The sequence below is a fragment of the Ictalurus furcatus genome, chromosome 8, assembly GCF_023375685.1.
Source record: "Ictalurus furcatus strain D&B chromosome 8, Billie_1.0, whole genome shotgun sequence".
NCBI lineage: Eukaryota > Metazoa > Chordata > Actinopteri > Siluriformes > Ictaluridae > Ictalurus > Ictalurus furcatus.
Genome location: NC_071262.1, coordinates 4,659,523 through 4,687,506, shown reverse-complemented (window position 1 = coordinate 4,687,506; position 27,984 = coordinate 4,659,523). Strand labels below are relative to the sequence as shown.

Below are 27,984 nucleotides of genomic sequence, written 5' to 3'. Positions count from 1 at the left end.
GTTAATTTCCGCCAGCAGGGACCTTTTATTTTGAAGGACGCCATTTTTGTTTAGTCGCGGCTGCCTGTTTCCTGTTTCAAGTTTCACGCTTCCGGTAACAAATCGAAGCCGGAACAGACGCTATATCCAGCCTTTACATCCTATCTCCTGAAAGAAATATTTAGTGTTTTCTCTTGTGAAATTATGACTCTGTTATAAGTCTGGCTCTTCTACACGGTAAGCAGTGCTTGTAGCAAAAGCCAAATGACTACAAAATGATAACTCTTGGGGTTTTGTGAGTAAACAAAAACATCCATCCACACTGATCCTTCTGTAATTGTTCCTTTTGTTGTTGGGTCTGACACTTGAATACTTGGAAGATCTTTTAAGTATTGTTAACATGAAAATTAATATTCATGCTTTAGATGAACATCCTGCGTCCTGGTGTGTTTAATGTGCTGGTCCTGCAGCTTGTGTTTCTTTATATTAGTTTTTAATAAATGCTTTTTTCTCTAAATGCTTTTTTCTCTAAATGCTGTAGTCCATATCAGACCAGGACTCATGTTTAATGTTAAAGGAGTAGTGTGGTAGTTTTTACAGTTGTATGCTATGAGAAACAATCCGAGCCTCTATTAGAGCTACTAATGTCTGACCAGTCATTGTTGAATTTTAGAGTTGAGATGTATGAATTTCTTTTTTTTCCCCCTTCTTCTCGGGCCAAAGCGATTTGGACAGGACAATATTTGGTACATTTAACATAACATCATTGTTGCCAACAACAACAACAAAAAAACAACAACCAAAGAGAGCAATATGACTTCTTTCCTGTTCATTCAGGACTTGACTCAAATGACGTCTAGTCTGAATGTCCATTTTCAAAATATACACCGATTTCGTGTAGTTAGTTTATGTTTCCTAATGACGATTAATACTACCAAACATTTTTTTTACTAGTAGTAAAAGGAATAAAGTGGCTGTACTAAAATTGAGATAATAATAATTAAAGATAATACACTGTGTGTTGTAAAAAGGTAGGCAAGCCGTATTTTTATCTAATGTTTACACATTTTTTATTTACACGTGAGCACATTGAAACGCCAAGACTGAATAATATGGCAGATAACGTACAGCGTTCATGACTGGTGTAGAAAAACAAAAGCTTTGAGGAAGGACCACTCAGTCAGTACTACTTGTTTTTGTAGTACAGGTGGTTTATATATATTATATAGTTCTGAATCTACCATTGTTAGTGTCTAAGGGAGTGGTCACCAACCCTCTTCCATCCATCCATCCATCCATCCATCCATCCATCCATCTTCTACCACTTACTCCTTTTCAGGGTCACGGGGAAACCTGGAGCCTATCCCAGGGAGCATCGGGCACAAGGCGGGGTACACCCTGGACAGGGTGCCAATCCATCTCAGGGCACAATCACATACACATTCACACACCCATTCATACACTACAGACACTTTGGACATGCCAATCAGCCTACCATGCATGTCTCTGGACTGGGGGAGGAAACCGGAGTACCCGGAGGAAACCCCCACAGCACGGGGAGAACATGCAAACTCCGCACACACAGGGTCACAGCGGGACTCGAACCCCGGAGGTGTGAGGCGAACGTGCTAACCACTAAGCCACCGTGCGCCCCCTTGAGATCTAATTTCCTAAAATCGACCACACCTGTTTTAGTTGATCAAGAACTTCTTAAGGCAGTGATTAGTTGATTAGGTGGGCACGATTATGGTTGGAGCTGAAGTCTTCAGGAAGTTAGATCTCCAGGCACAGGGTTGGTGAGCACTGGTTTAAGGATTAGTAATTAGGTAGTTAAATAAGGAAACTAGCCATGTTTATTATACGGTGATATTGTCGATGACCATTTTTCAAAAGTTTGTGATTACATGTCATGATGGACGTACTGTAATGATGAGAATTGCTCAGTAAATGTATGATTTGTTATGTGCTCAGTACTAGAAGGTGACAGTGAATATTTGATAGACATGTATAGAGTTAAAATCTTAGATTCTGCACTCCTCACTAGCTTAAGTGAGGTTTTGTGAGGTTAATTGACCATTGCAGCTCATAGTCATGTAAGCTGCATCAAAATGAGCCTACTGAATGTATTGTCTGTTGCAGGTTCTGCTCCTTGGGGCACTTGCAGCGGTTTCTGCACAAAAGGGTGCTGTCGGATTTCTGTGTCCTTTAGACTGTTACAGAATGTCGCAGGTTGGAAAACCTTTGACATGAACTTGGTAGGTTCAGAAGAACAGCTGCTCGCAATTGTATTACTAGTGTGAGAGTTCTTGCAGGCTTATGTTTAACTGTCCCGGCCTTTATTTAGATAATATCCTTCTAGGTTCCTGTGTGAAAGAGCTCACAGCAGGGGTTCTTACCAACTTGGTAGAAAAGGATGGATCAAGAAATGCGGGATAAGCTGTCCGAGTTGGTGGAGGAGTTGACTACCTCTGGAGAACCCCAGCTGAATCAAGCAAAAATGAAAGAAGTGAAGAAGATTTGCAAGTATGAAAGTTTTTCCTGGCTGACTTGCATGCGGTGTTGCTTGTTTGATGAACATTGGGTTTATTGAAAAGGGTTTACTGAACAAATCCAGTTTTCGTACCAAGTTTATCTGATGCCTACTGTATATGCGATGCCATTTCTTAAACGTTGTCCTTAATTATCGTTCCTCCATACAGGCTTTCCAATGACTACATCGATCACTTCTATCACCTCGTCATGACCCAGCTAAATCAGGATCACGCTGAGGTTCGCTTCTCTGCCTTCCAAATGGCTGCTGAGCTTTTCAGCCGTTCTCATCACTTCAGAGCTCTCTTGGTCACTAACCTGCAGGAGTTCCTGGAGCTAACGGTAGAGACAGACGTTGAGCAGCCGTTGCCTCCCCCGAAAGAAGTAGCCAGGAAGCTGAAGACCCAAGCCATCCAGACTGTACAGGCCTGGCAGACCACGTATGGGGAAGCCTACAAGAAGCTGGCTTTGGGTTATCATTTTCTGAAGCAAGTTAAAAAGGTATATTATGTCTGATGCTTAAACATAAACGTTGTGTTTACCTACCCTAGAGTCTTATTTAGCAGTTCCTCCAGGATTTCGCGATTTTGCGATCGCAGTAATCAAAGCAAAATCAAGGAACCTCCGCAATGTTCGAAGGAGCTTACAATTTTTCAAAATTACCTCAGATTTGGGCGCATTCAACCAAAGCCCTCTTTGATTCACCTGTGTCAAACATGAGTACAGCTAAAAGGTCTCATTTACAAACAAACAAACATCACTACGAAAGTCAGTGCAATTGCAATTTCGCCAATTCAAGTAGTTTTCCACAATAAAAACTCTGCAAATTGCATCGCAATCAAGCATTTTTGGCCGTAACAATTACAAAAGACTTCGAAGGACCATTCATAAATACAACACAATATTCATGTTTGAATTTATGCATTTTTATGTGGGTACTACATAGTTTGTCCTTTTGAGTGTTAAAAGGTTTTGTTTTTGTTTTGTTTTTTTTAACTGTAAAAGAAACCTTGAGACAAACCAAACTGAAAAGGGAACCTAGCTTTTTCTACCTGACACCAGTTAGTGAAGTGATAAATAATTACACTTCAGATGAAGAATAGTAAAGGCAAACATTAAGTGTGTTAGTATGAGCAAAGGATGTTCGGTATGAGGATGTTGTGAATAAGAGTCCTGGGATAAGCACACGACAGTCTCTTAGTATACAGGTGAGACTATCCCCTGAAGCAAGGCAGAGACTTGTTTAGTATAAACTAATGTTGGGAGTGCAAATTTTTTGGTATATACATGGGACTAGAGATGCACTGATACTAAATTTCTCCGCCGATACCGATAACCGATTATTCAGAGTGATGTCGGCCGATATCAATAGTTTTAAATGAACAAAAAACAGATCAGTCACATGGGAAGTAAGTATACCCTACATTTATCACACCTTTAAATCCATAAACTTAGAATCTGGTGTTGAAGATTGGGTGCCAGTGATTAGAACCTGTTTAGGGAGTGCAGGTGGTACCGGTCTTATTTATACCCCTCTCATATCTAGTGTCTGGTGTTCCCTTTGTTATTGAGGTGTGTGGTGTCATCATGCCAAGATCTAAAGAGTTCTGTAAGGTTGAGTATGGCAAGGGATTTCAAAAGATCACCAAATGATTTGAAACACATCATTCCACTGTAAGGAGAATAATCTACAAGTGGTGCAGATTTCAAAGGACTGCCAATTTGTCCAGGACTGGCCGTCCCAGCAAATTCAGCCCGTTTGATTCAAAAAGAAGTCTTCAAGCACCCCAACATTTCATCACAAGTTCTGCTAGTAAGTCTTGCAACTGTTGGTGTCAAAGAGCATGCTTCTACAATCAGAAAGAGATTGCACAAAAAAAGCCTTTGCCTATATGCTAATTGACAAACTGTAGTCATGCAAATACCAGGCCTTTTGGAATAATGTGCTCTGGACAGATGAATGAAAGATAGAGTTGTTTGGCCACAGTAACAGCAGACATGTTTTGTGCAGACCAAAGAGAGCTTTTCAGGAGAAGCACCTCATACCAACTGTGAAGCATGGTGGTGGAAATGTTATGGTTTGGGGTTGCTTCGCTGCCTCCGGGACTGGACAGCTTGCATTCATTGATTCAACTATGATTTCTGCATCATATCAAAGAGTGCCTGAAGATAATGTGAGGCCATCTGTCCGAAAGTTGAACCGAAATGGACCTTTCAACAGGATAATGATCCTAAGCACACTAACAAATCCACCAAGGAATGTCTCAAAAAGAAGAAATGGAGGGTTATGTAAAGGCCTAGTCAAAGCCATGATTAAATCCTATTGAAATGTTGTGGGGGGGATTTGAAACAGGCTGTACATGCAAGAAAACCCTCAAACATCTTGTAACTGAAAGAATATCGCATGGAAGAGAGGTGAAAAATTCCAGCAAGCCTGTTGGACGTTTATCCAAAACACCTACAGGAAGTTATTTCTGCTAAACGGGGCAATACTAGCTTCTGAGGCCAATGGTGTACTTACTTTTTCCACAGAAGAATATCAAATCTGTTGATCTTTCTGTTGAATATATGATTGAAAACGCTAATGTTCCTTGTGGTTTTGTTCAAATATATCAACTTTATTAATAGGCAATGCTTCAAAGATGATCAAATGTTTGCTTGTCCAAATATGTTAAAAAAAACAAAACAAAAAAAAAAGCCAACAATGTCCATGGGATGTACTTATTTTTTCCACATGCCTGTGTATTTTCACATCTCCTATTTTCTTATATGGTGGCAGTCAAATTTTCTATACATGTGCCATTACTGCAGGTTGTTGTTATTTCATGTGTCCCTCCTCATTTTCCCCAGGTAGACTTTCAGGATGTTGAAGCAAGAACACTGGCTGAGCGACGGAGACGGGAGGAAAAACAGCAAAGACTGGAGCGAATTTATAAGGGAAAGCTTGAAAAGGCCAAGCAAGAGATGGAAGGTAAACTAGTTTTTACAGTTTTGCTCGTATAGCTGTTCTTCAAGCAGAAGTAACTTACGTAATTATGAGATGAAAAACCTCAGTTTATTCATGCTGACTGAGTCTTTCCTATGGCCGTGTTAACATTTTTCACACTATTCATAAAATGACTTTTCCCCTTAGAAATGGCTTCCGAAATTGAGGAATCTCTGACCGAGATGAACAACTGCATGACCTTGATCATGCCAGACACTTTCAATTTTTTTAGCCAAGAACTGACAGCGGTCAGTGAGACGAGCACTGAAGTTAGTCTCCAGGACACGGATGTCTGTGATGAACAGCCTTGCTGCAGCAAAGACCTTAACAAAGAGGGTGGAAGGATGGCAGGGGCAACTAAAGGTGACGAGGAAAAAGAGGACTCCAGTGCAGAGAGCGACACGGAGGAGGGTGTGGACGAGGATGTGTTCATCCGCAGCTCTGGGCTGATGTCCCACACCTATCGGCTAGATCTGAAGGTGTCCTCAGGTTGGTTGACTTTCCGTCTTTGATTGTTTATTATGATTACTGCTTTTTTTTTTTCTTAAAGGTATGACTGGCATAATATTGCTTTTAGATTTGAGGTCACAGCCCAGTCCAAACAACCAAAAAAATCTGATTTATTTGAAAGAGTTTGATCAATTTATTAGGTATCCCACTGCACAAGGAAATATTCGTAAATCGTTCATAGGAGCATTTACAAGAAATTAGATATTCATGAAAATCCTGTTATTTCAGGGGAAAAAAGCTTGTATCCTATTCATGCTCCTTAATGACTAATGTAAACCTTGATTGACAGGCTTGAAATCATATAAATCACAATGAGTTACTGCACTTTTATATACAGATTACTCCATCAAGTTTAAATAGCTTATGTATTTCAACTATGCACGCAAATGTAATAAGTATTTTGTGTCGATACTTATTAAAGGCATTAACTAAAGACATATTAACTATGAAACAAGAAATTCAGTTAAGAATGCTGCTGAATAAAGGGAATATCAGTTCAGTTTCCACTGCATGTTCTTTAAATGCTGTGCAACGCTTCATTCGAGCCAGAACTAAGTGACCGATCTGGTATGTCTCAAGCTGCAATGTGCCATATACTCCCTAGTTCTATGTCACTTACAGCGTACCTGCTCGTTGGTGCATTCTGGCCGACAGTCCTCAACTGTTCACGTTGCTTTGAACTTTTCGAAATCCTGCGAAACGTTTTAGTCAGGTTTGGCTTACACAAACATTTACACACAATTTTACTAAAAGACTGATAAAATGAGACCCAATGTTAGTAAAATATTGAATTAATGAATTCTGTAGTCATGCGAAGATCAGGCCTTTTGGAATAATGTGCTGTCAACAGACGAATCAAAGATAGAGTTAGAGTAGATAGAGTAACAACAGACATGTCTGGCACCGACCAAAGACAGCTTTTCAGGAGAAGCACCTCATACCATCTGTGAAGCACAGTGGTAGAAATGTTATGGTTTCGGGTTGCTTCACTGCCTCAGGGACTGGACAGATGTTTTTTTGAATATTGCTGATGAAAGACCAGTTGTTTTCCAGTTGTTTTGGATTGTTTAATTGAGTGCACAATAAAATATGTGGTTGTTGTAGTTTGGTACATTGCTATTGACACAGCTCTGGCTTGGGTTAAAAAAAGTGTTGCTCTAAAATCATATACGGTCAGTCTGTATTCTAATGACGTCCAATCCTATTGATGAATGGACTCTGTTGTCATATATCAGAAATGGTCTTGTTAAGAACGAATCCTTATTCACAGATTTGAATGTGAAAGAGACTGAGGAGAATGAAGCAGTAGTGAACACCATGAGAGATCTGCACAGACTCCTCAGTAGTAGATACCTCCCTGCCATCCAATCCTGGATTCAGGTAATCCTACATAGCCTTGATTTTTATTACCTAGAATCAAATAAACTCAGGAAGTCATACTAGTAGCATTTGTCTTTTCATTTGAATGTCTCTTTACATAGAATTACCAGATTAGCAGGTATACATCTCACTTTTTTGGATAAATTTACCATATAGCACCCCTTTACTTCGTCCATCAATGGACACTGAGCACAACAGGACCACCGCTGAGCAGGTATTAATTGAATGCCGGGATATTCTCAGCGCAGCAGTAACATTAAAATGGTAGAAGCATAGAGTGTGTGCATAGAGTGTTTCCACTGACAAGTTAGAGCGGGATTGACCAACAAACAATTTGTTAAGAAGCAAATGGGCTACAATCAGTAATCTATATCTACAAAATGCATCTACATGGTAGGTTTATAGGATAAACTGGCAGCTCTGTGTATAGTTGTATGCAAAAGTTTGGGCCAAATCACATATTTTGTTGATTTGTGAAATAAAGAGAAGTTAACAACAACCTCTTCAGCAAACCTTTTTAAACAAGACTAGGCAAGCCTAGTTTTGCTGGACTACCATTGGCTGTATAGCATTGTCACACAAGTGTCAACAACGAGGCAGTCATTTATATAGGGTCTAAAAGATACTGTGTATCTTTCTTATTAGGAGTCACTGAGACACCTTTTAGAGTTTTGGGCAATGCCGTGTGTTTCAACCAAGGTGCCGTAGCACCGTTGGATAGCTAGCTAGCTAAAATACGGCCATTTTGTAGCTACAAATACAGTCATGCCACGGTACATCCTCACACCCATTCTTTTAAAGGGATAGTTCACCCAAAAATGAAAACTCTGTCATCAATTACTCACCCTCATGTCGTTCCAAACCCATAATTCAATTCAGTTCAATTTTATTTGTATAGCTCTTTTTACAGTGGACATTGTCTCAAAGCAGCTTTACAGAAACACATAAACATGGGATACAGATTTTAAATGTGTGAATTTATCCCGATTGAGCAAGCCGGTGGCGAGGGTGGCGAGGAAGAACTCCCTAAGATGCAAGACTTTCGTTCATCTTCGGAACGCAGATGAAGACATTTTTAATGAAATCTAGGAGATTTGTCCCTCCTTTTACAGTCCATGTAACCAAAACTTTCAAGCTCTAAAAAGTTCACAAAGGCATCGTAAAAGTAATCCATGCGACACCAGTGGTTTCATTAAAAACGTCTTCATTTGTGTTCTGAAGATGAACAAAAGTCTTACGGGTTTGGAAGGACATGAGGGTGAGTAATTGATGATAAAATTTTCATTTTTGGGTGAACTATCCCTTTAACATAAGTTATACACCAGTCAGCCATAACTTTAAACCATGGACAGGTGAAGTGAATAACATTGCTTTTCTTGTTACAATGACACCTGTTAAGGGGTGGGATGAATTAGGCAGTAAATGAACAGTCAGTTCTCGAAATTGATGTGTTGGAAGCAGGAAAACTGGGCAAGCGTACGGATCTGAACCACTTTTACAAGGGCCAAATTGTAATGGCTAGACGACTGGGAGAGAGAATTTCTAAAACAGCAGGTCTTGTGGGGTGTTACTGGTATGCAGTGGTTAGTACCTAGCAAAAGTGGTCCAAGAGGGGCAAGGTCATGGGCGCCCAAGGCTCCCCTGTCCACCGCCGAAAGCTCCTACAATGGGCACGTGAGCATCAGAACTGGACAATGGAGAAATGGAAGAAGGCAGCTTGGTCTAATGAATTAGTTTTCTTTCACATCAGGTGGACGGCCGGGTGCATGTGTGTCGCTTATATGGGGAAGAGATGGCACTATGGGAAGAAGGCAAGTCGGCGAAGGCGGTGTTATGCTCTGGGCAATATTCTGCTGGGAATCCTCAGGTCCTGGCATTCATGTGGATGTTACTTTGAAACGTTCCACCTATATAAATATTGTTTCAGATCAAATACAGCTCTTCTCAATGGTATTTCCTAAATTGTTTTGCAATTGATGTGATGTTTGTTGGTAAATGAGACCATTTAGCTGTACTCATGTTCGATGCACGTGAATTGAAGAGGGCATTGGCTGAATGCGCGTCGTGATGACGTCACATGATGCGTCTCGGCCCAAACCTGAGGAAAACCTGCAGTAATTTTGAAAAATCGCAAGCTCCTCCGAATATTGTTGAGTTTTCTTGATTTTGCGTTCATTTCTCAAATCGCGAAATCCTGGAGGGACTGACGAAATATCAGCAAACTCTGGAAGAAACCGAAGCTGAAAAGAGATCTGCGTCTACAACAGGACAATTATCCCAAACGTCAAAATCCACCACGAACTACTTCAAGAAACACAGGCTGAAGATTTTGGAATGGGCCTCTCATTCCCCTGACTTGAACATCGTTGAAAATCTGTGGATAGATATTAAACATGCTGTGCATGCAGGACAGCCCAAGAATATCTCAGGTGTAGACGTGTTCTACAAAGAATAATTGTTGAAAATCCATTAACAAGAATAGAAAGACTTCTAATTGTCTGCAAAAACTGTTTGCAAGCTGTATACTGATTTCATAGGGTCTCCAAACTTTTGCACAAGCCATAATGAAAAAAATTTTGTGCTATTTTTTTAAGTTTTAAAGTTCAAATCTAAAGTAACTGCATTAACATTTGCAGATTTTCAAAAATAAATAAATAAAATTTCAATAGCTTGCTGCAGAAGTTTTGTTGACTTCAGCAAAAGATGTAATTTGATGAGGGGTGCCTAAACTTTTGCCTACAACTGTATGTCCTTGTTTTCTTCTTTATAACCCAGTCTTTAAAAGGTTACACACGTACCCTAATTCTCTATATAATTTGAATTGGGATTGATTTCCAGGTTTTTACAAAAGTTGGTGTGGAGGAGCAGCTGATGAGGCGAGCCACGGACCTAAAAAAATCTCTCGAGATGGTTTTGAGGAAACATGATGAGCTTCATATAGTCTACAAAGCAAGGCAGAGAAGAGTGGTGAGTTGCTTTACGGTTTTCTTCCCTCGTTATGCAAAAGGCCTAGTGCTCTTTTTCACGTACGCTAGACAAGCCACCTAAACCTGCCTTAGTGTAATTGTTTTGGTTTCCATGACTTCGCCAAGAGAGGGCGCCATTTCACAACACATGAGACTGATGCTTTAAGGTGGTATTCAGGTGGAGTTATGCAATGAAAAGCTAACTTTAAAAAAAAAAAAAAAAAAAAAGAAAAAAATTGTAATTCTAGTGTAAATCTTGATAAATACATTCACATAGTTGGCACAGAAGATTCCGAATCTGAATTTTACTGTCCCTCCAAACCATTTTAGCTCATTGATTGAGGAAATGCAGAAATGTTGTAGATGCTGGATGTGTCACATTTCACTAGAAGTCACATTCAAAGACATTTCCGTTTATCTATAATTCCGAGCACAGTTATATCTTCAAAATAATGACTGAAAATCCCCACTAAAGTGCCACAGCAATGAACAAATTGAACACTGAACGTTTGCAAAGTGCTGACTATATTGCTGAAGCACAATGCATCAGACCTGAGATTAGCTCACCGAGTGAGGCAGGAGGCTGGGCTGTTAATGGAGATCGGCGCGCTGCAGGGCCGAATGGGACACACCTAGCAGCAAGGAGACACATCATTATGACACATGATATCTGCCTTTAACTGAGCAAAAAGGAGCGCGCTAGCGAGAGTGAACGCAGGCAAGTGACAGTGACAAAGCGCCTTACTGCACCCTGTAACGGTTTATCACTGTCAGCGGCCATTTCCAATGCAAAAAGCCAAAGCTTTGTGATAAAGCAACAACTTAAAGTCCTTTATCATAATTAGTTTTTCCTTTTTACCCTTAAAAGGATTCTATTACTTTATTCGCCTTATCGTGGCCCCGACATGGGATGGAAATTTCTTGTTTTCTTTTTTTCAGCTTGGTAAAATGAAATGGATGAAAATTAAACTGACTTGGTCCTTTGCTTTTTTTATGCTTATTTGTGTGATTAGTAGCATAGCAAATGTCAGTGGTGATTTTAAATTTCAAATAATCAGGGCTTGACGGTGAGGATTTGAAAAATGTATTGTGTTGACAGTGACATAAAATTAAAGAAGTAAATAAACGTAATAATTTAATACATATACAGTTGCAATGAAAATTATTCAACCTCCATTGCAAATCAGGTTTATTTTCAAAAGTTTCCTATGAGCAAATCAAACAAAAGCAATTGAAATAGTTCAACACAGCGAATGCTTCAAGTGGTTTTTCCAAATTCAACTGAAAATGCAACTTATAATGATTTCTCCAGTTTCAAAATTATTCAACCCCTTCATGGCGAGCTTCTTTAGTACTTAGTAGAGCAACCTTTTGCTGTTATGACCTGCGGAAAATGAGATGCATAGCAAGACACCAGCTTCTGGTAGCGTTCCTGAAGAATCTTGGCCCATTCCTCATGAGCAATGGCATCCAGTTCAGTAATATTCTTGGGTTTGCGTGCTGCAACCGCCTTCTTCAAATCCCACTAGAGATTTTCTATGGCGTGCAAGTCAGGTGACTGTGATGGCCCTGTAGAATCTTCCAGGACTTCTTCTGCAACCAGGCCTTGGTGGAATTTGAGGTATGCTTGGGATCATTGTCCTGTTGGAAGGTCCAATGACGCCCAAGCTTCAGCTTCCTCACAGACAGCATGACGTTTCCTGATACTTCAATGAATCCATCTTGCCTTCCACACGCTGCAGGTTTCCAGTGCCAGAAGATGCAAAGCAGCCCTAGAGCATTGCCGAGCCACCACCATGCATGACTGTGGACAGAGTGCTCTTTCATCATTCTTCTTCCTCCAGACATACCGCTGATCCATAGTGCCGAAAAGTTCCAGTTTTGTTTCATCGCACCACAGAACAGAATCCCAAAACTTCTGTGGCTTATTTATATGATTTTGAGGCGACTTTTCCTGTGCTTTTGGGTCAGTAGTGGTGAACGTCTCGGAGTTCTGGCATGGAACCCTTCTGAGTTTACTGTGCTCACTGAAACCTCAGTGCCTGTTGCCACAAAGTCTTGCTGCAGGTCTTTTGGAGTCACTCGAGGGTTTTTCACAACCTGCCTTCTCAGGAATCTGCTTGCAGCCGTTGACGGCTTCCTTTTTCTGCCCCGTCCAGGTAGTGTACACTCAACAAACCCCTAGCCAGTTCAGGTATTTCATGTGTTCCAGCTCTAGCACACCTGATGCAACTAATGAAGCCCTTGATTAGTTGCATCAGGTGTGCTTGAGACAACACCTGTTTTGCATATTTGTGCTGTTGTGAGGGATTCTATTCAGGGGTTGAATCATTTTGAAACTGGAGAAATCCATTATAAGTTGCATTTTCAGTTGAATTTGGAGAAACCACTTGAAGCATTCGCTGTGTTGAACTATTTCAATTGCTTTTGTTTGATTTGTTCATCGCAAACAGCTGAAAGTCTGTAAATTTTGACGATAAACCTGATTTGCAATCGCGGTTGAATTATTTTGATTGCAACTGTATATCTCTCGTTGTCACTGAATTGTCACTCTTACAGTACATTCTGCTGTGCTGTGATCGCACACCCTCCATTTCATTATTAGTCACAGGGGTTTTTGTGTTAAGCACGCTGAATTTGTAGAGCAGCCACCTTTTCAACTTCCCAAAAGAGGTGCACATTTACCATTCGGCCAGGGGGAATACTGCATTGTTTACACCGATAAGGCATCTTATCCGGATGGTGCGGAAGAGCGATAATTGATGGGTCGCAATGCGTTTTATTCCCCACGCCATTGGCAAATGTAAGATAAACCATGTCTATCTAAGTTTCTTTCTTCATTCCAAACCTATCAGGGATTCTTTACAATGTGTTTTGCAGTACTTGCAGAAGTATAATACCTTATTAAGTTGGATGTAAGCAAAGGGCTTGGCTATCAAGTACACATGATTACATTTTGGGTCCAGGCTGGGTTATCGTACAGAACTCTGTTGTTTAGCTTCTTTTTTTTTTTTTTGTCTTTAAATCCTCAAACAAACATTTCTTTACATTTTTTCATTTCTCAGTGTATTGTTTACAGTCTCTTTAATTCTTTGCTGGCAGTAAATGCCCTTGTTGTAGTACACTTCCTTGTCAGATGCATAGCTTGCCTGAATTTAACCCCAGGGGAAAACTGTTAGGGTTTCTAGAGGCTTTGAGGTCTCATTTACCGCAATCCAGAGGTGGCAGGAGGCTCTGAGAGGGCCCATTAAATTGTGGTAAATTAAGAGACCTCCATCCATCAAGTGCTGTTTATCTACATCACACACATTTTCAGCAACCATCATACCAACATCACTTTTTGCTTACCTTTTAATCACTATTTAACCTTCGCTCGACAGTTAAAAGCAGTAGATGGCGTTTTTAATCCTCATCCAAGTATTTTCGTTTCATTTAAACGCCGCAAAAACACATTTGAAAACATTAATACAATTTAACCAGAAGCATACCATTTTCATACATCTGTGTATCAATGTTTCTCTCTCTCTCTCTCTTGCTCTCTCTCTCTTTCTCTCTCTCTCTCTCTCTCTCTCTTTGTATTCCCAAGGTACTGCACCGGGGTTATTTCGATTAAAGGCAGACAATCCCCACATACAAGAACATGCATCTCAAAATAGGCTTCTGCATTTTACTAGTATAACGTATGCAAAGTCGTATACTCTTAAAGCGAGCGCTGTCTTGAAGAGCCGCTTTGTGGCAAAGGAACGTTAAATTATCTCCAGAGACAATAGTGGGCGACTTCACAAGGTTCTCCGTTTTGGGGTGGCCCGGTGCGCTTTTTGTGAGCCTCGGAGCATTTCATTCCATTCAGTAGCCGGCGAGTCTGCCAGTCCATACACCTGAGTTATTGGTTTGCTGTAATCATTTGCAAGACCTTCCCTGTAAGAGAGGAAATTAGCATATAAATAGCAGATGCACGGAGGACCATCACAGCTGAGTACATTTAATTTTTGGTTTATAAGATTGAATGGGTTTTTAAATGCAGAGCCATCAAACTTGGCCAAAGACAAGCGAAGTCGAGAGTTCAGTTGTCCGAGCCTGCCTCCTTGGATCTTTTTCTAAAAGGATAACAGACTTGCTTAAAGGAGTGCGCACAGCCACTGCTTCCCTGGGCCCATAGTAATTGAGATTGCTTACAGGGTTAATTAGACCATACAAAATATATTGGAGGGCACGGAGAGTGCTTTAGCCCTGCTGGAATGTGTTTTTCCTCATAAGTGGTGGATATTTAACCGGAACCTCATTATCTGCCCTTCTTCCTGCCAAGGAGATGGAGGTTGACACAGCCACCGCACAATCAATAGAGTTCACTGCAAATGTCTTTAAACGGTCTATTTCCAGCACCTGTACTGTTTAATATTCACTTTTATTCTAATATGGTCATTCAGTTAACGCTTGGAAGGCTACTGAGATAACATCTCACTTTTCCATTAAACATTTTATTTAATTGATTTCTTAAAATGCTTTGAAGGTTTTTTTTTTTTTTTTTTTTTAAAATAATAAAAAAAAAGCTTTCAAGGACATTTTCTAAACTTTTAAAACTGATCTTTTTATGTTGCGCTGAACTGTGGGATTTTGCTTAGTGAAGTACGGTAGTATAATGATACATCAGTATCTGAAATTGTTGTACTCGTAACATTGTGCTATAGTTTCGGTGTTATTTACATGTCCACTGAAAATGCTAAGATTTTTTTTTTTAAATCAGAGATAACAGTACTGTAGTTTAGAATATTTTTTAAACACCTTAAAATAAAATGACATTCAAATAAAATAAAAATAACGACGCACCTGAAGTACTTAAAAAAAAAAAAAAATACATTTATTATTAGCAGATATCCTCATATTTAAAGCGTTATATTGTGTGTGTGTGTGTGTGTATGTATGTGTATATATATATATATATATATATATATATATATATATATATATATATATATATATATATATATTTATATTTATATTTCCATCCCAGTTCTATACAAGTACATTAAATTGCACATCAATATGGTTTATAGTTCAGAAAAACAGAGTTTCATTATAAGAAAAGTGTTTGTAGGTGTGAGCATATTCTTTAACACAGAGGCATTTTTATCCAGAAAACTGAAGGTGGGGGGGAAAAAGGGGGAAGAGAAAGGAAAAGAAGATCTTTTATTCCATAAAAGTTATAGGGGCAGCCAAACAAATTGTCTGTTTTTAAATGCAAAGGGGACACTAAAAGCTGGACTCCATATGTTAGCCTGGTCTTTGTCAGCAAAAAAAGCCACCATACAGAGAGCGATTCTCTGAAGCACCCGGTCTCCAGCGGAAGACTTACAGTGCTGCCATCATGAGCTGGCAGTGCAGATGTTATCATGGCAAAATTAAAGTGAATTAAAAATAAAATAACGTTGGCTGGCTAAGAATTTCAACTGTGCTGGTAATCTTGTTCCACAACTTTTTAATCCATCAATACGTGGGGGAAAAAAAAAGTGCTTCGGAGTGAAGAAGACCGCACTTATAAACAAAACTGTAATCTCCTTTTCTGCTTTTGCTGGCTGGAAGGAAATCAAAAACACTGCTACAGATTGAAATAACGCTTTAAGGCGTTCAGGCTTTTTTCTTCTTCTTTCTTTTAGTTCTAATTTAGGATGGATATTTACTTTTAGTAGTAGTTTTGTTGTGTAAGATGGGGGAGTGTAGTATTGGTGGAAGAACAGAGAATGTTCCTGATTTCTGCAGAGCCACTAATATTTATGTTTATTTAGGCAGCTCATTTTTTTTAAAAAAAAAAAAAAAAAAAAAAGGAAACACAATTTTTTTGGATTTAATTAATTTTTATGAATTAAAAAAAAAACATTTTGGTAAATAAAAAAACCTATTCTAAACACTCATTTAAAAATGATCAGTTATTAGATAATTATGATAATTATCATAACTCTGTAATGTCCCATGAGAGTATATTGGATTTTCTTCCACCACCCCCCCCCCTCGCCCCCCACAAACTCCACCACTTTAACCTGATTAAACTTTTCAGGTAATGACAAGATCAGGAATCTGCGAACTCTGCTGTTCTCTAATCCTCCTGCACAGGAATTATTCAGTTTATGCCTTTACTTCACATTATTTACCGTCTCATTACGACGTATAACATTTAAACCATAGTACTGAATAAGTATAGCTGGGTGTTCAGGTAAGGACGTGTTTTCTTGCACAGCTCCAGTAAAAGAACAGCTATCACTGTGTACTGCATGCCTCACTCACCCAATGCCACCAGCACAAGTAATTGAGACCTCATTCAAAGACAGTTTATACCTTAATCTGCAATTGTCAACACTGCCTGCCTGCGGTAATGAAAAACAAAATAAAAAAAGAAAGCAGAGAAATAAAAAGGAATAGGCAAAGCGCACTTTGATCACCCTTTAGTGCCTGATATGGAGGTAATCATGGAGGCAATTAAGCAGAATAAATGGGGGGAAAAGCGTGCTTGGGAACCGCATCTCATGCAATGCCCTCAAAAGGGAAGGGCACACATATTATGTATACTGTTTTATGAAAACGACCCCCATATTTAAAAACTGGCATTCTGTTATGCATTGTAGCGCAGGGAACGGTTAAGCACCTTTTGAGTAAATTAAAAGGCATAAATTCTGTTTAGCGCCGACGCACTGCCTCCCCGAGCTCACGGTCTGTTGTGCTGAGCGGAGCGGAGGAGACGAAGGGAAGGGAAAGGTGGTGGTGCGGGGTGGGGGGGATAAGAGAGCCTTGGGTTGCTTTTCACCTTTCATAAATTCCAGCCCGGGGATTTTCTATAGCTAAAAAAAATAATAATTTGCAGGTTGGCAGCTCATTGTTATTCTGCGTAGATTGATGGCGGTCATTTATGCTTGGGGAAGTTAAGCGCTCCTGTCATTCCTGAAGAGCATAATTGGGAGGTTCCACAGGTCAGCTGCGGTGACGGTTTTCTCTTTTGATTAGTGTTCGAGTGATAACCAAACTTACAGGCGGCATGATGGATGGGCACGTGCACGCTCCAGGCAGGAGAGGTAAAGACACAGAAGCTCACCTGCCACCTTAAAGCAGAAGCAAGCCACCATTTGTCTCAAGCAGGCATATGAATTACAGTTTAGAAGCACTGGATACAATCAGGTCCAGAATTATTGCCACCCTTCATGAAAATGAGCAAAAATGACTAAAACATGCAGTAATATTTCCACGATAAACATGTTGGAAAGGTGTATGGTTTAATCTAAACGACACATAAAGAGTATTTAAGAAGTGCAGTTCTTTTTTCTGTATAAAAAAAAAAAGAAAAGAAAAAAAAGTCATTTCAAAACTATAGGCATCCCTAGAAATAATATTTGGTGAAGTCTTCCCAGGAGAAGTTTAGGGTAAGAGAGACAATCCCTGAAAAAAATCTTTTACATCCTTCACATATGGATCAAACCTGGACCTCTTCAATTTCTGAGAACGTAATGGCTATTTTAAACCATGGATTTTTGAGTTCTTTTAAACATTGCTATGTTTATATACAGTAGATGTATGATGATCTTGTTTAGAACTCTGTCTACTACTTTTCCCATGATAATGGAAGACAAGAGGATTTTAAAAGGATTTGTATAGCCCGAGTTGATAAAAATAAAACAATAGAATCGGCAAAAAAATCGAGCTTCTGGTCCTTGAGGACGGTTAAAAATGTAAGTATGGCAATTAGTTAACGTTTATTTAAAATGTTACACAGCCATATGTTGTTTAAAGGTTTTTGTATCGTTGTGTTTACTATTCTTTGTGAATATTGGGCACAATATCGCTGCGTGTTTTCCTTCCTTCTTTCTTCGGTCATGCTTCATCGAGCATATCGATGCATCTAGATTTCAAATTCACAGCAATACAAGCGGTTTACGAAATGTCAAATGTTCTGCAGAATACATTACTTGGAAATATATTTGCGTTGTCAGGAAAATGTGACGGATTAATATAAATGGCTTTCATCCCACACAAGCTGGCCAGGAGTATAGCATTCTTCACCATATTTATCATGTTCAAATAAGCTTGAGTTTGTGAGGTATTTAATCTGTTTTAAATATCTCGGAAACCAATGGTATGGAGAACTATGACATTGTCGCCAACTTCCTAGAAGCTTTAACCCGTTTCTAACAAAGGCTTACATCAGCCAGAGCCTTACAACCCGGATCTGCTTCAGAGCACCTCTTAGATGGCCTTATCTGGTGCCTGGTGTTGGGGTTGAGCTCCTTAAAGTGATTGCATGATTCGAACACAGAGCTCAGACTGAGAGGTGAGAACTCTCGTATCACCCAGTGAGCTCTTTTCTTTCTCAGCAGCCTGCACAGAGCTGTTATCAGGTACACCTCCACCTGGGCTAGCTAAGATAACCCAATATTACCTACATATCTGTCAATCTCTTTGTTCAATTTCTCTCTCCCCCCCTCCCTCCCCCCTTCGTCCTCGTGCTGTCTTAACACACAGTTTGGATTTTGAGGACAGATTTGTGTAGCTCTTGTCTTCAGCTGCCTGTTCCGAGGTGGTGTATTTTCTGACCCATGGTGTGTCTTGATAATTTTACCAATTGCTAGTTAGGTTTGAAAGAGGTCTGTTTATTCCCTTTACATTCCAAGAGACGGCTTGAAATTTGCTTAACGTGAACACTGTGTTATGTAACCACAATTAGACGGAACAACATCAGATGGGCTACCACTAGGGGGAAAAAATTGGATGTGGTCAACTGGAAATTCTATTACATGCTGGAATTAAAATGTAAAGAGGTCTGATGTTACTGTATAGTTTGCTGTTCATGGTGCTGTAAATCTCTGGAATACCCTGAAGCCATAGTCAATCCGGTTTGAGTGTTAACCAGAGAGATGAGTGTTCCATGTATTAAGTGTGTACAAACATCTTTGTCTTTGTGGCATTATGCTGCATGGAAGGTAAATCCTTCATTTGTGTAGCACAGAAATATTTAGCTGGGGTTTTTTTTTGTGTGTTTAAAAAAAAAAAAAAAAAAAATTCATAGGTGTGTTGATTGACACCCATTGTAATCCTTGTCTCGCTGTCTTTCCATGCTAGTTAAAGGCTGGAGAGGAGGACGACGATGATGACGATGATTTTGAAGAGGTGCCGGAGAAGGAGGGTTATGAGCCACATATCCCCGAGCATCTGCGGGCCGAGTACGGTGAGTTTGTTCAGGTGCAGATGCCAGAGCTTCTGCATCGAGACACACACACACACTCACTCACTCTCACTCACTCATTAGACATCAATAAGACATAACGCTACACCCAAAAGCCCAATAATCTCTAATAAGATGTCACAGCAGCCTCCAGGCCAATTAAGGTGCTGGGTGAAGGGTCAGTTTTTAAACCACTATTTCAGAAACCTCTATTCTGAAAACCTATATTTATTTGTAGATTTAAATTTACAGCGTTTAGCAGGCACCCTTATCCACAGTGACGTATAGAAGTACTTTGTAGGCGCCATGAAAATGTATTATAGATTATGGGTACCTTAAATTTTCAGTAGGTTTACTTTTGAGCAAACTTTTGCTCATTTGTAATATTTGGTCAAATCTAAGATGCAGTTAAAGGTCAAGGTTGGGTATGAAGTTTGGCCATGGTTATTTTTGACAATAGGAGTATAGCAAATAAGGATAAAAATAAGGATTAATGGTTTCATTTTTATTTATTTGTTTATTTATTTATTTTACATTTTACAACTTACTATTAAATCGGACATTTAATGGCACATTTATTGCAATTAACAGCACCTTTTAATAAACTCCAGTGGTTTCTTTTTTGTGTGTGTGTTTTTTTTTTTAAATGAATTTGTTTTCCGTCTGGTTTAAATCAATTAAATCCTAGAATCACCTGGGGCAACCAGTATAAATCTGTTTTGACAGCTGACTATTTGTACAAGCAAACGACTCCATCTGGGCAAGGACAACCATATTGACAAGAAGCTGCACACACAAAGCCAGGGGTCAAAGACACCAAAGACAATATTTGACATAAAATCAAGTACAGTGTGAAATTTATGGCCACTTTGGCTAAGAGAAAATACCTTATGCTATGAACCGGCATTAAAGAACCCACCGTATAACGAATACAGAGCTTGTAAAAGCAGTATATTTGACGTAGTTCTGATTTGTCGTCAATATTTGTTCATAATGCTTCATGGTGATTAAATATGATGAGCCCTGCGGCAATCGTGCGTAGCGAGATATAATTCTATTATTTGTTACATAACGTGGCCACTGTCTCTCCAGGAGTATTAACTAAAGACTCATTAGGCTGTAATTTCCATGGAGCCAAGCTGCTTTGATTAGTAAAGTATGTAATGATCAGTGTGTCGGCCATGCCAAATTAACAATGCAGTGGTGTTAATGAGCTCCCATTAGCGCAGTGTTGTAATTTACAACATCCACCTGCCTTTACCACAGGATGTGGGGGGGGGGGGGTCTATTCCTGCACACACAGCCCAGGCAGGTTTATTCTGCTCTGAGCACGTGAACGAAACTCTCCGTTTTCTCTGAACCAGCTTGCAGGAATATATGTGCTACAGGAAGTGAACACTGGGTATTAATATTAGGATTTTGTATTCGAGAATATTTTAGAGGTATTTATTTTTAAACATTAAGATGAGCTGATTTCTTGAACTCTGTCCAGAAGCAGCCTGTGCCTGTAATCCAGAGAATTATTGTTTTATTGTGAAAGCGTTTCAATCCTTACCTCTCTTCCATTCTCTGTGCTGCTTTCACTGCCGATCTTTTATCTATCCCTTTATCCCAGCTTTTCTGTCAGGACGTTATCTCTTTCTCAAATTTACATTTTAATTACAAGGCCTGCTGAACTCAGGAAAATCAATAATGCCACCATTGGCAGCACCACTCTGTGTCTACTGCTGGGCCTCTCTATTTCCTCTTATTGATTTATCTCTTTAACACCTGCAACTTTATTGCTTCAGACAAATAGCTACCATTTTGGTCAATTTGAACAGAAAAAGAAAGGATTTAGTCGAATTTCATGATCGCGTGGACCGGAGACTGGCTATGATGCCATAAGTCGTAGAGAGTCAGTAAGCCCGGATTAACTGTATGCCCCAGGGATCAGGCTCCGGAAAAATGAAGACCTTTGCTAAACATTTTGTTTTGACCCTTGCCCACAGTGTGTGCTCTACACACAAGAATACTTCTAGGCAGTTTCGACTGGTGCATTGTGTGCACTTCCTGCACTGAAAGCTACGCTCATCATATCAGTGAACACATTCTTGGACACATTTAGAAGTCTTGTAATAGTCAGCAGGGTCTGGATACACACTGATGCCTCTGATGAGGTTTTGAAGTTGCGGGCTTTGCATGCGTGCTTTATGATGCACTGGTCAGGTGTTCCCTAATCAGACCCTTAAGAGATTTCCACCACCCTTTAAAGTTCTAATTCGGCCTCACTTCTAAGATTTGTGGAAGTGTGCAAGGTTTGGAGTCAGTCTTGGATCTCGGTGTCACTCTTAACCTCAGCTTAATCCTCCACATGCCCTGCTAGAACCCCCCCCCCCCCCCCCCGCCCACCCAGGAGACATATTTCAGCAGTGTTGCTGAAGTGCACGTAGTGATGTGAGCACCAGGTTAAAGGTCGTAGGATTTCTCTCAGCTATAGTTCACTAAAATATGGCTAAATCTTTTCTTTATTTTCTGTTTTAGAACGGTAAAAAAAACCCAGTTCCGTATCTGCTGTAGAAGTGTAGATTATCGGATCTTTCATATGATGTTGTACAATAAGGTTCAGCTGGAAAATAATAACACCACGTCGGGAATGTTTGATGCACATATCAAGAGCTCACCGCGGGCGGGGGGGTTTCTGATTTAATTCTCACAGGTCTTGATCCGATATCTTCTCCATCCACCTCTGTGGCTGAACTAAAGCCATCAAAGCCAGTGGAGAGACCTATAGCTCCACCCATGCCCTCAACTCTCAGCCGGCTTAAGAGCAGGAGATATGAAGAAGAGCTGGACCCTACATGTGCAGCTGCCACGCTGCGTATCCTAAAAGAGAAAGTGGCCACGGCAACATGTACAAGGTAATCAAGGAAATGAGACGAGTCGAGATCAAAACGTCAAACATTCCTAGAAATGCCGTTAATTGCAGATTGGACTCCATATGGAATTGATTTTTGGTATTTTATCGCACGTACTTGATTTATGAAATAAAACTGAGAATTAATTCATTTAAAGGTTTAAATTTTGCTTAATACAATTTACAGTTTCATTAACCTTTTGAAAGATTAACGGACATGTTTATAATATGCAACAGTTCTCAGAGAATCTCCCTCATCCTTTATCACTTTGTGGTTCTTCAGTGTGTCTGGAGGCTCTCCTGAACCCGCCACGAGCTGCAGCGGTGAACAGACGGAGGAGAAGGAGAAAGCTCCTGTTGTTTCATTTGGTCTGGACCTCTACTACTGGGGAGAGGAGCAACCCACAGCTGGCAAGATCATCAAGTACAGCGGCAACTCGTCCTTATGATCACCTACAGCAAAGCTTGGAGAATACTGAAATTCTGAATGAAATTGAGCAAATGAAGAATGATGAATTTATGTAACTCAGGCAGTTCATAAATTAGTTTTTTAACGCCCTTAGATTAGTAACAGTAATCTACTTCTTTAGGAAATGTTATAGTTTCAGAGAGAAATTCAGGTTTATGTCATGTCTGGTAGCCACTAGAGAGCAGTGTTGTCGTCTGTTCAAACTCATTCAAAACCCTGTGCGTTTTATAGTTTTATATAACCACTGTACAAGAGCATCAGGTAGAAAAATGACACGACAGATGGTTCCTTTAGAAACTTTGGTATTACTCTGTGTACTCTGTGTGAGAGTGAAATCCTCGTCTGGTTCTCAGGAACATCTCCCAGCACCAGTTCTGGGTGCCTCACGAAGTGGAGGAGGAGGTTGAGAACGAAGAGCTGTCTGCACAGATGAAGTCCAGGTACATTACCTTTGCTGGACGTTTCCAACCTGTAGAGCACAAGTGCAAAGCCCCGCTGCCTAACGGCTCATTGTGTGAACGCCAGGACAGAGTCAAGGTAAGAATGAGACATGGCTTTCTGATGCATTGTAAATAGTATTTTTCCAGGCAATCGGAGCAAGTTGTGATGTTTTGTTTTCAAGTGTCCGTTCCATGGGTTAATAATTCCTCGGGATGAGATCGGGAGGCCAGTTAATCCAGAGGATGCAGCTCGTCTGGAGAAGGAAGAGTATAAACGCAGAGAGGAGCAGCCAGGTAGGACTTAGACTTTATATTTAAATTCGCTTGACTGATTTTAAAAAAGTGTATTTCTGTCAGTCCTGAGATGACAGCTGGCTGTAATATAGTAGTTCTTGCCTTGGGAAAACTTAGCATTGTAAGCAAATAAGCATGGGCCTTTTTGAGAAATGTGTGATTTATTTTTTTTTTGCCAAGTTTTCAAAAATTATTACTTTGGCTCAAAGAATGTTTTATTGACTCTGAGTCTGAGAGAGCCGATGTGCTTTTTTAACCCGGTAAAAGCAATTGAGTTTGGAGTAGGCCACTGTTCCGGTGTCTTCAAATCCTCCTGTAACCAGGCCAAATCCTAAACACCCATTACCTCCACTCCTTCCTCATGGCATGCATTGAGTAGATAAAAGACAAATCACGGAGCATTGAAGAGGAGGGCCACTCCTGGAAAAGATGAACTGATGAAATCCCAGTCATCATCAATACCCTGATAATAGGATAGGCCGCATCTCGCTCTGCCCCTCTTTCTCCCCAGCAGACACTCTCTCTATTTCTCTTCGGCTGAGCTGGGCGCTAAAAGCCAATTAAGCGTCGGCTCCGTGCTGTCACTGGAGCGTCGGATGCGCTTTTCTCTGACCGCACTGACTTGTTAACAAACAGGTATCTGAGACAGCTGACTTCTGATGCCCGCTGACCACTGGCTTGTGAAATAGCATCTTTTGTAACTAAGTACGCTATCGATCCTGCACCCCAACTCCATCATGCCCACTGCCCATCTCCACACCAGTCGTTAGGGTAACCACAGAGGCACCCCCACCCGCTCTCATGCGATGCCAGTGAGCTTGCGGCGCCAATGGAGGTCCATCAGTTCCTTTACCGACCAACAGCTTCCCTACTGGGCCATTGATTTCTGCTTCAGCGCCTCGAAATGACCACCTTCAGACCCGTATGCTGTTGTTTTATTCACAGCAAATGAGGGTTTTTTTTTCTGAAACACAATTAAATATAATCGTTGAACAGTTTCGAACTGTTTTTGTACAAAAAAAAAATAAATGTAGAAACCTTGATTTTTATTGTACTTACTCCATTTCTCACAACCTCATATGACCAAATATATATATATACATATACATACGTGTGTGTGTGTGTATGTATGTATGTATATGTGTATATATATATTTGGTCATATGAGGTTGCATGTACTTCAGAGCCAGTGGTAAGAGTTAGACATATTAGGAAGATGTAATGGATCAGTTTATTCCGAGGAAGAAAAGATGATGTGGATTATGTGATGACTGAGCGTTTGTCTGATTTACAGTTTCTCATTGCTTGGCTTATCTGGTGCATGCTATGAACACCCAGTATCACTTTTCCCAGAAGAAATGTCTTGCACCAAAAAAAAAAAAACCTATTGGGGTTTATGCACAAGTAAATAAATAAAAATATATATTTTTTTAAATATGTTTTGTGACTTTTCCTGGATACTGGGCCATGGAATGTATTTACTGGCAAGTGATGAGGAGACTGTTTGGTTATTGATCTGGTACGAATGCTGACATTTTTTTTCCCCCTCTCTCATCTAATAAATTGCCATACACGTCCTAGTCTTATGCACTTTTCAAAGAAAATAAGATGACAAGGCGCGTTCTCGTACAGCTATTCTGGTGTGTGGGATAGAAGCAGCACTTGGGATGAAATGACTGCAGCTGTCACCTGCTTAATTCATGTGTGTGTGCGCGCGTGTGCGCATGTGTGTGTGGGGGGCCCTAGGCTTCCTAACACAGCTGGAGCAGACATGAACTGTTGACAGAGCAGTCGGCCCTGCTGCACTTCAGTCACCAGCTTAACTTAATAAGAGGCCTCTTCTCTCATCTTCACAAGAACATTTGGGTAGTAGGGTTTCCACCTCCGTAGACCTGGATAGCCCTAACAACAAAAACAACACTAAAATTATTTTTTTTTAATAGCTTTTATATTTATGAATCTAAGGTCAGCCAAAAATGTATATTTTCTAAAGTATAGATTTAAATACTTCTGTTTTTTGTTTTTTTTTATTAAAAAAAAAAAAAATTATTTTAATGCACTAGAGCATTAAGATTTATTAAGATAGGGTCTGTATCCCTAAAATGTAAACAAACAAACAAACAAACAAAATGGCTGTAACGAGAAAATTTGTCATTTTGTGTACCACTGCAATGTGAAGTTAATTAGTCCTAATAAATAAAATTGCTTTTATTTGGATAATTGTTATGTTTTGTTTGATATTAGTGAATACTATATTAATAACCTCTTTTTTTCTGCTCAGACTGGCGAGACCCAGAGCTCATGAGGGAGATTGAAGCAGCTACGGGTGAAGATCTGGGCTCTTCTAAAACTTACGGAAAAGGCAAAAAGGCTGGGAAAGGAAAGGGAAAGAAAAGGAAGCATCCCAACCTCACAGACCTGAAGCAAACCGCCAATACTTCTCGCTCAAGGCTAGAAAAGAAGGTCTTTAATAAGTAAGCAATTAACTTTTCAGCTTCTCTGATATAAGATGACTTTATTTGATATATTCTATGGGGAAAAATAGCAACTTATGTACTTGATATAAATCAGTAGAATATATTGTAGAATTTGTTGTTCTCTGAATACCATAGTGAACCATATTTAAAAGCTAAACCTGTGTCTTTGCAGGAGCTCCATGAAACGAATAGCGGCGGTGATGAACAAGATGGACACGAGGAAGCATGAGAAATTCGCCAACCAGTTTAACTACGCGTTAAAATAAGATGCAAGATATTCTCCTGTCCTCAAAACTGTGATCTCAGCTTGACCGAAGTGTAAAAAAAAAAAAAAAAGCTAATGTTCATGGTTTTATTTCTAAAAATGTGAAATTAAATAATATTTAAACATTTCTTTGTATTGTGCTGTAATAATGTCATATATGATTTTGGAGACCTTTTTAATATTTTACTGTAAAATGATGCTGTTGGTATGTGATTTATTTCCCCACTTAAAATTACTATTATTATTGTTATTTATAATTCCCAAGATCTAAGACATTTTTATTGAAATTTCTTCTAAGCTGGGTGTTTTGCAGTCCTGTTTTTATCTAAATGGCAGTGAGTTGTGAATTTTTTTTAATCATTTTCTATTTTCATGTATTTCTATTTGTTCTTTTAAATAAGTATAAAAAAAATCAAGCAAAAAACAGTTGTTTCTTTGACGTCTATATTTCCAAATGCTTTAAGGATAGTTTTCTCTTTCTATTCTAGTGAGGTCCCTATAAACTCAGCTCCTGCACTTCTGCGTTCAGATGAACGTTTTATTCCGGTGTTGGAAGAAACGTTGAGTCGGTTTATTATGCAAAAAAAATAAATAAATAAATAACTGCATTCATGGTAACAGTCCGAGTTTCAGTGTAGCGCGTTAGAGCTAATCTGGGATGTACTTGGGCTCCATTAAGTCCACACACACACACCCACAAAAAAGTCTTAAATGTCGACCTGATCCGTCAAAGTTTATACTTTTAATATTAAGACACAGAATCCTTGAAATGCCTTAACCAGTAGTTTATAGTACAGAATTATGAATATAGGTTAATAAGTTAATGCATCTGTTTGAACAAAATTGTACTAATCCCATGGTGTAACAATTACAAGGTTTTTATAGGTGCAAATATTTTCGTGAAAAATTAAGTATTACTCATAAACTTGTAGTGTTTATTATTATTATTATTATTATTATTATTATTATTGTATGAGAACTTTCATTGTGAGCAATTTAATAGTTTTAAGTCTACTGACTTTGATGGACGAAGAGGAGTCTCGATAAGAGGAGGATCTCCATAGAGGCTTAACCACAGCAAATGAATTTGAAATCAATTTTCAAGTTAAGAAAAGTGGAATGAAAAAAAAAAAAAAAAAAGGCACAGGATGTTCTAATCCTTTTAGTTTCGTGGTCGGTAGGCATTTGTGACAGACATTAAAAACAATAATGTATAAATAATGATAATAATAATAATAATAATAATACAATTTATGCAGTCGAACTTAAAATAAGGAATCATCCAAAAGTGATTTCTTGTATTCTGAAGAAATGCTTTCACTCAAACAATAAACAACATTAAATCGGTCTAAAAGTGAAATTGATATAATCTGTATTCCGCAGTTCTACACACGGCAAGAGTCTTACACAAATATTCGTTTGACGCATGAAGTAGGACACTAATTCTCTTTTAGGGGAAATCCCAAATGTGTGTTTTATTTAAAAAATTCGTGTTTTTTTTTTTTTTTTCAAATTTAAAAACAGGGCTGTGAAGGGTTAAAAACTCCCATAACATTATTTAGATTATTTCAGGATCGACAGGACCATGTGA

At 39.3% G+C, this 27,984-nt stretch overlaps 1 protein-coding gene across 1 annotated transcript; it reads left to right on the top strand.

Annotated features, from left to right (window-relative positions):
* Positions 1-74: 74 nt before the first annotated feature.
* On the top strand, positions 75-26,518 carry uvssa (UV-stimulated scaffold protein A). The gene is made up of 15 exons (XM_053630831.1): positions 75-216; positions 2,119-2,234; positions 2,324-2,502; positions 2,679-3,009; positions 5,359-5,479; positions 5,642-5,983; positions 7,275-7,384; positions 10,223-10,351; positions 19,450-19,555; positions 22,251-22,452; positions 22,732-22,872; positions 23,271-23,454; positions 23,540-23,651; positions 25,933-26,125; positions 26,301-26,518. The coding sequence occupies exons 3-15, from the start codon at positions 2,393-2,395 to the stop codon at positions 26,392-26,394; spliced, it is 2,175 nt and encodes a 724-aa protein (XP_053486806.1). The 5' UTR covers positions 75-216; positions 2,119-2,234; positions 2,324-2,392; the 3' UTR covers positions 26,395-26,518.
* Positions 26,519-27,984: the final 1,466 nt, after the last annotated feature.

Excerpts from the sequence above, each read along its gene's own strand:
- uvssa (XM_053630831.1), top strand. The coding sequence starts at position 2,393 with ATGGATCAAGAAATGCGGGATAAGCTGTCCGAGTTGGTGGAGGAGTTG. Across the intron at positions 10,352-19,449 it reads AAGCAAGGCAGAGAAGAGTG|TTAAAGGCTGGAGAGGAGGA; the intron begins GTGAGTTGCTTT and ends TTTCCATGCTAG. Across the intron at positions 19,556-22,250 it reads GCATCTGCGGGCCGAGTACG|GTCTTGATCCGATATCTTCT; the intron begins GTGAGTTTGTTC and ends TAATTCTCACAG.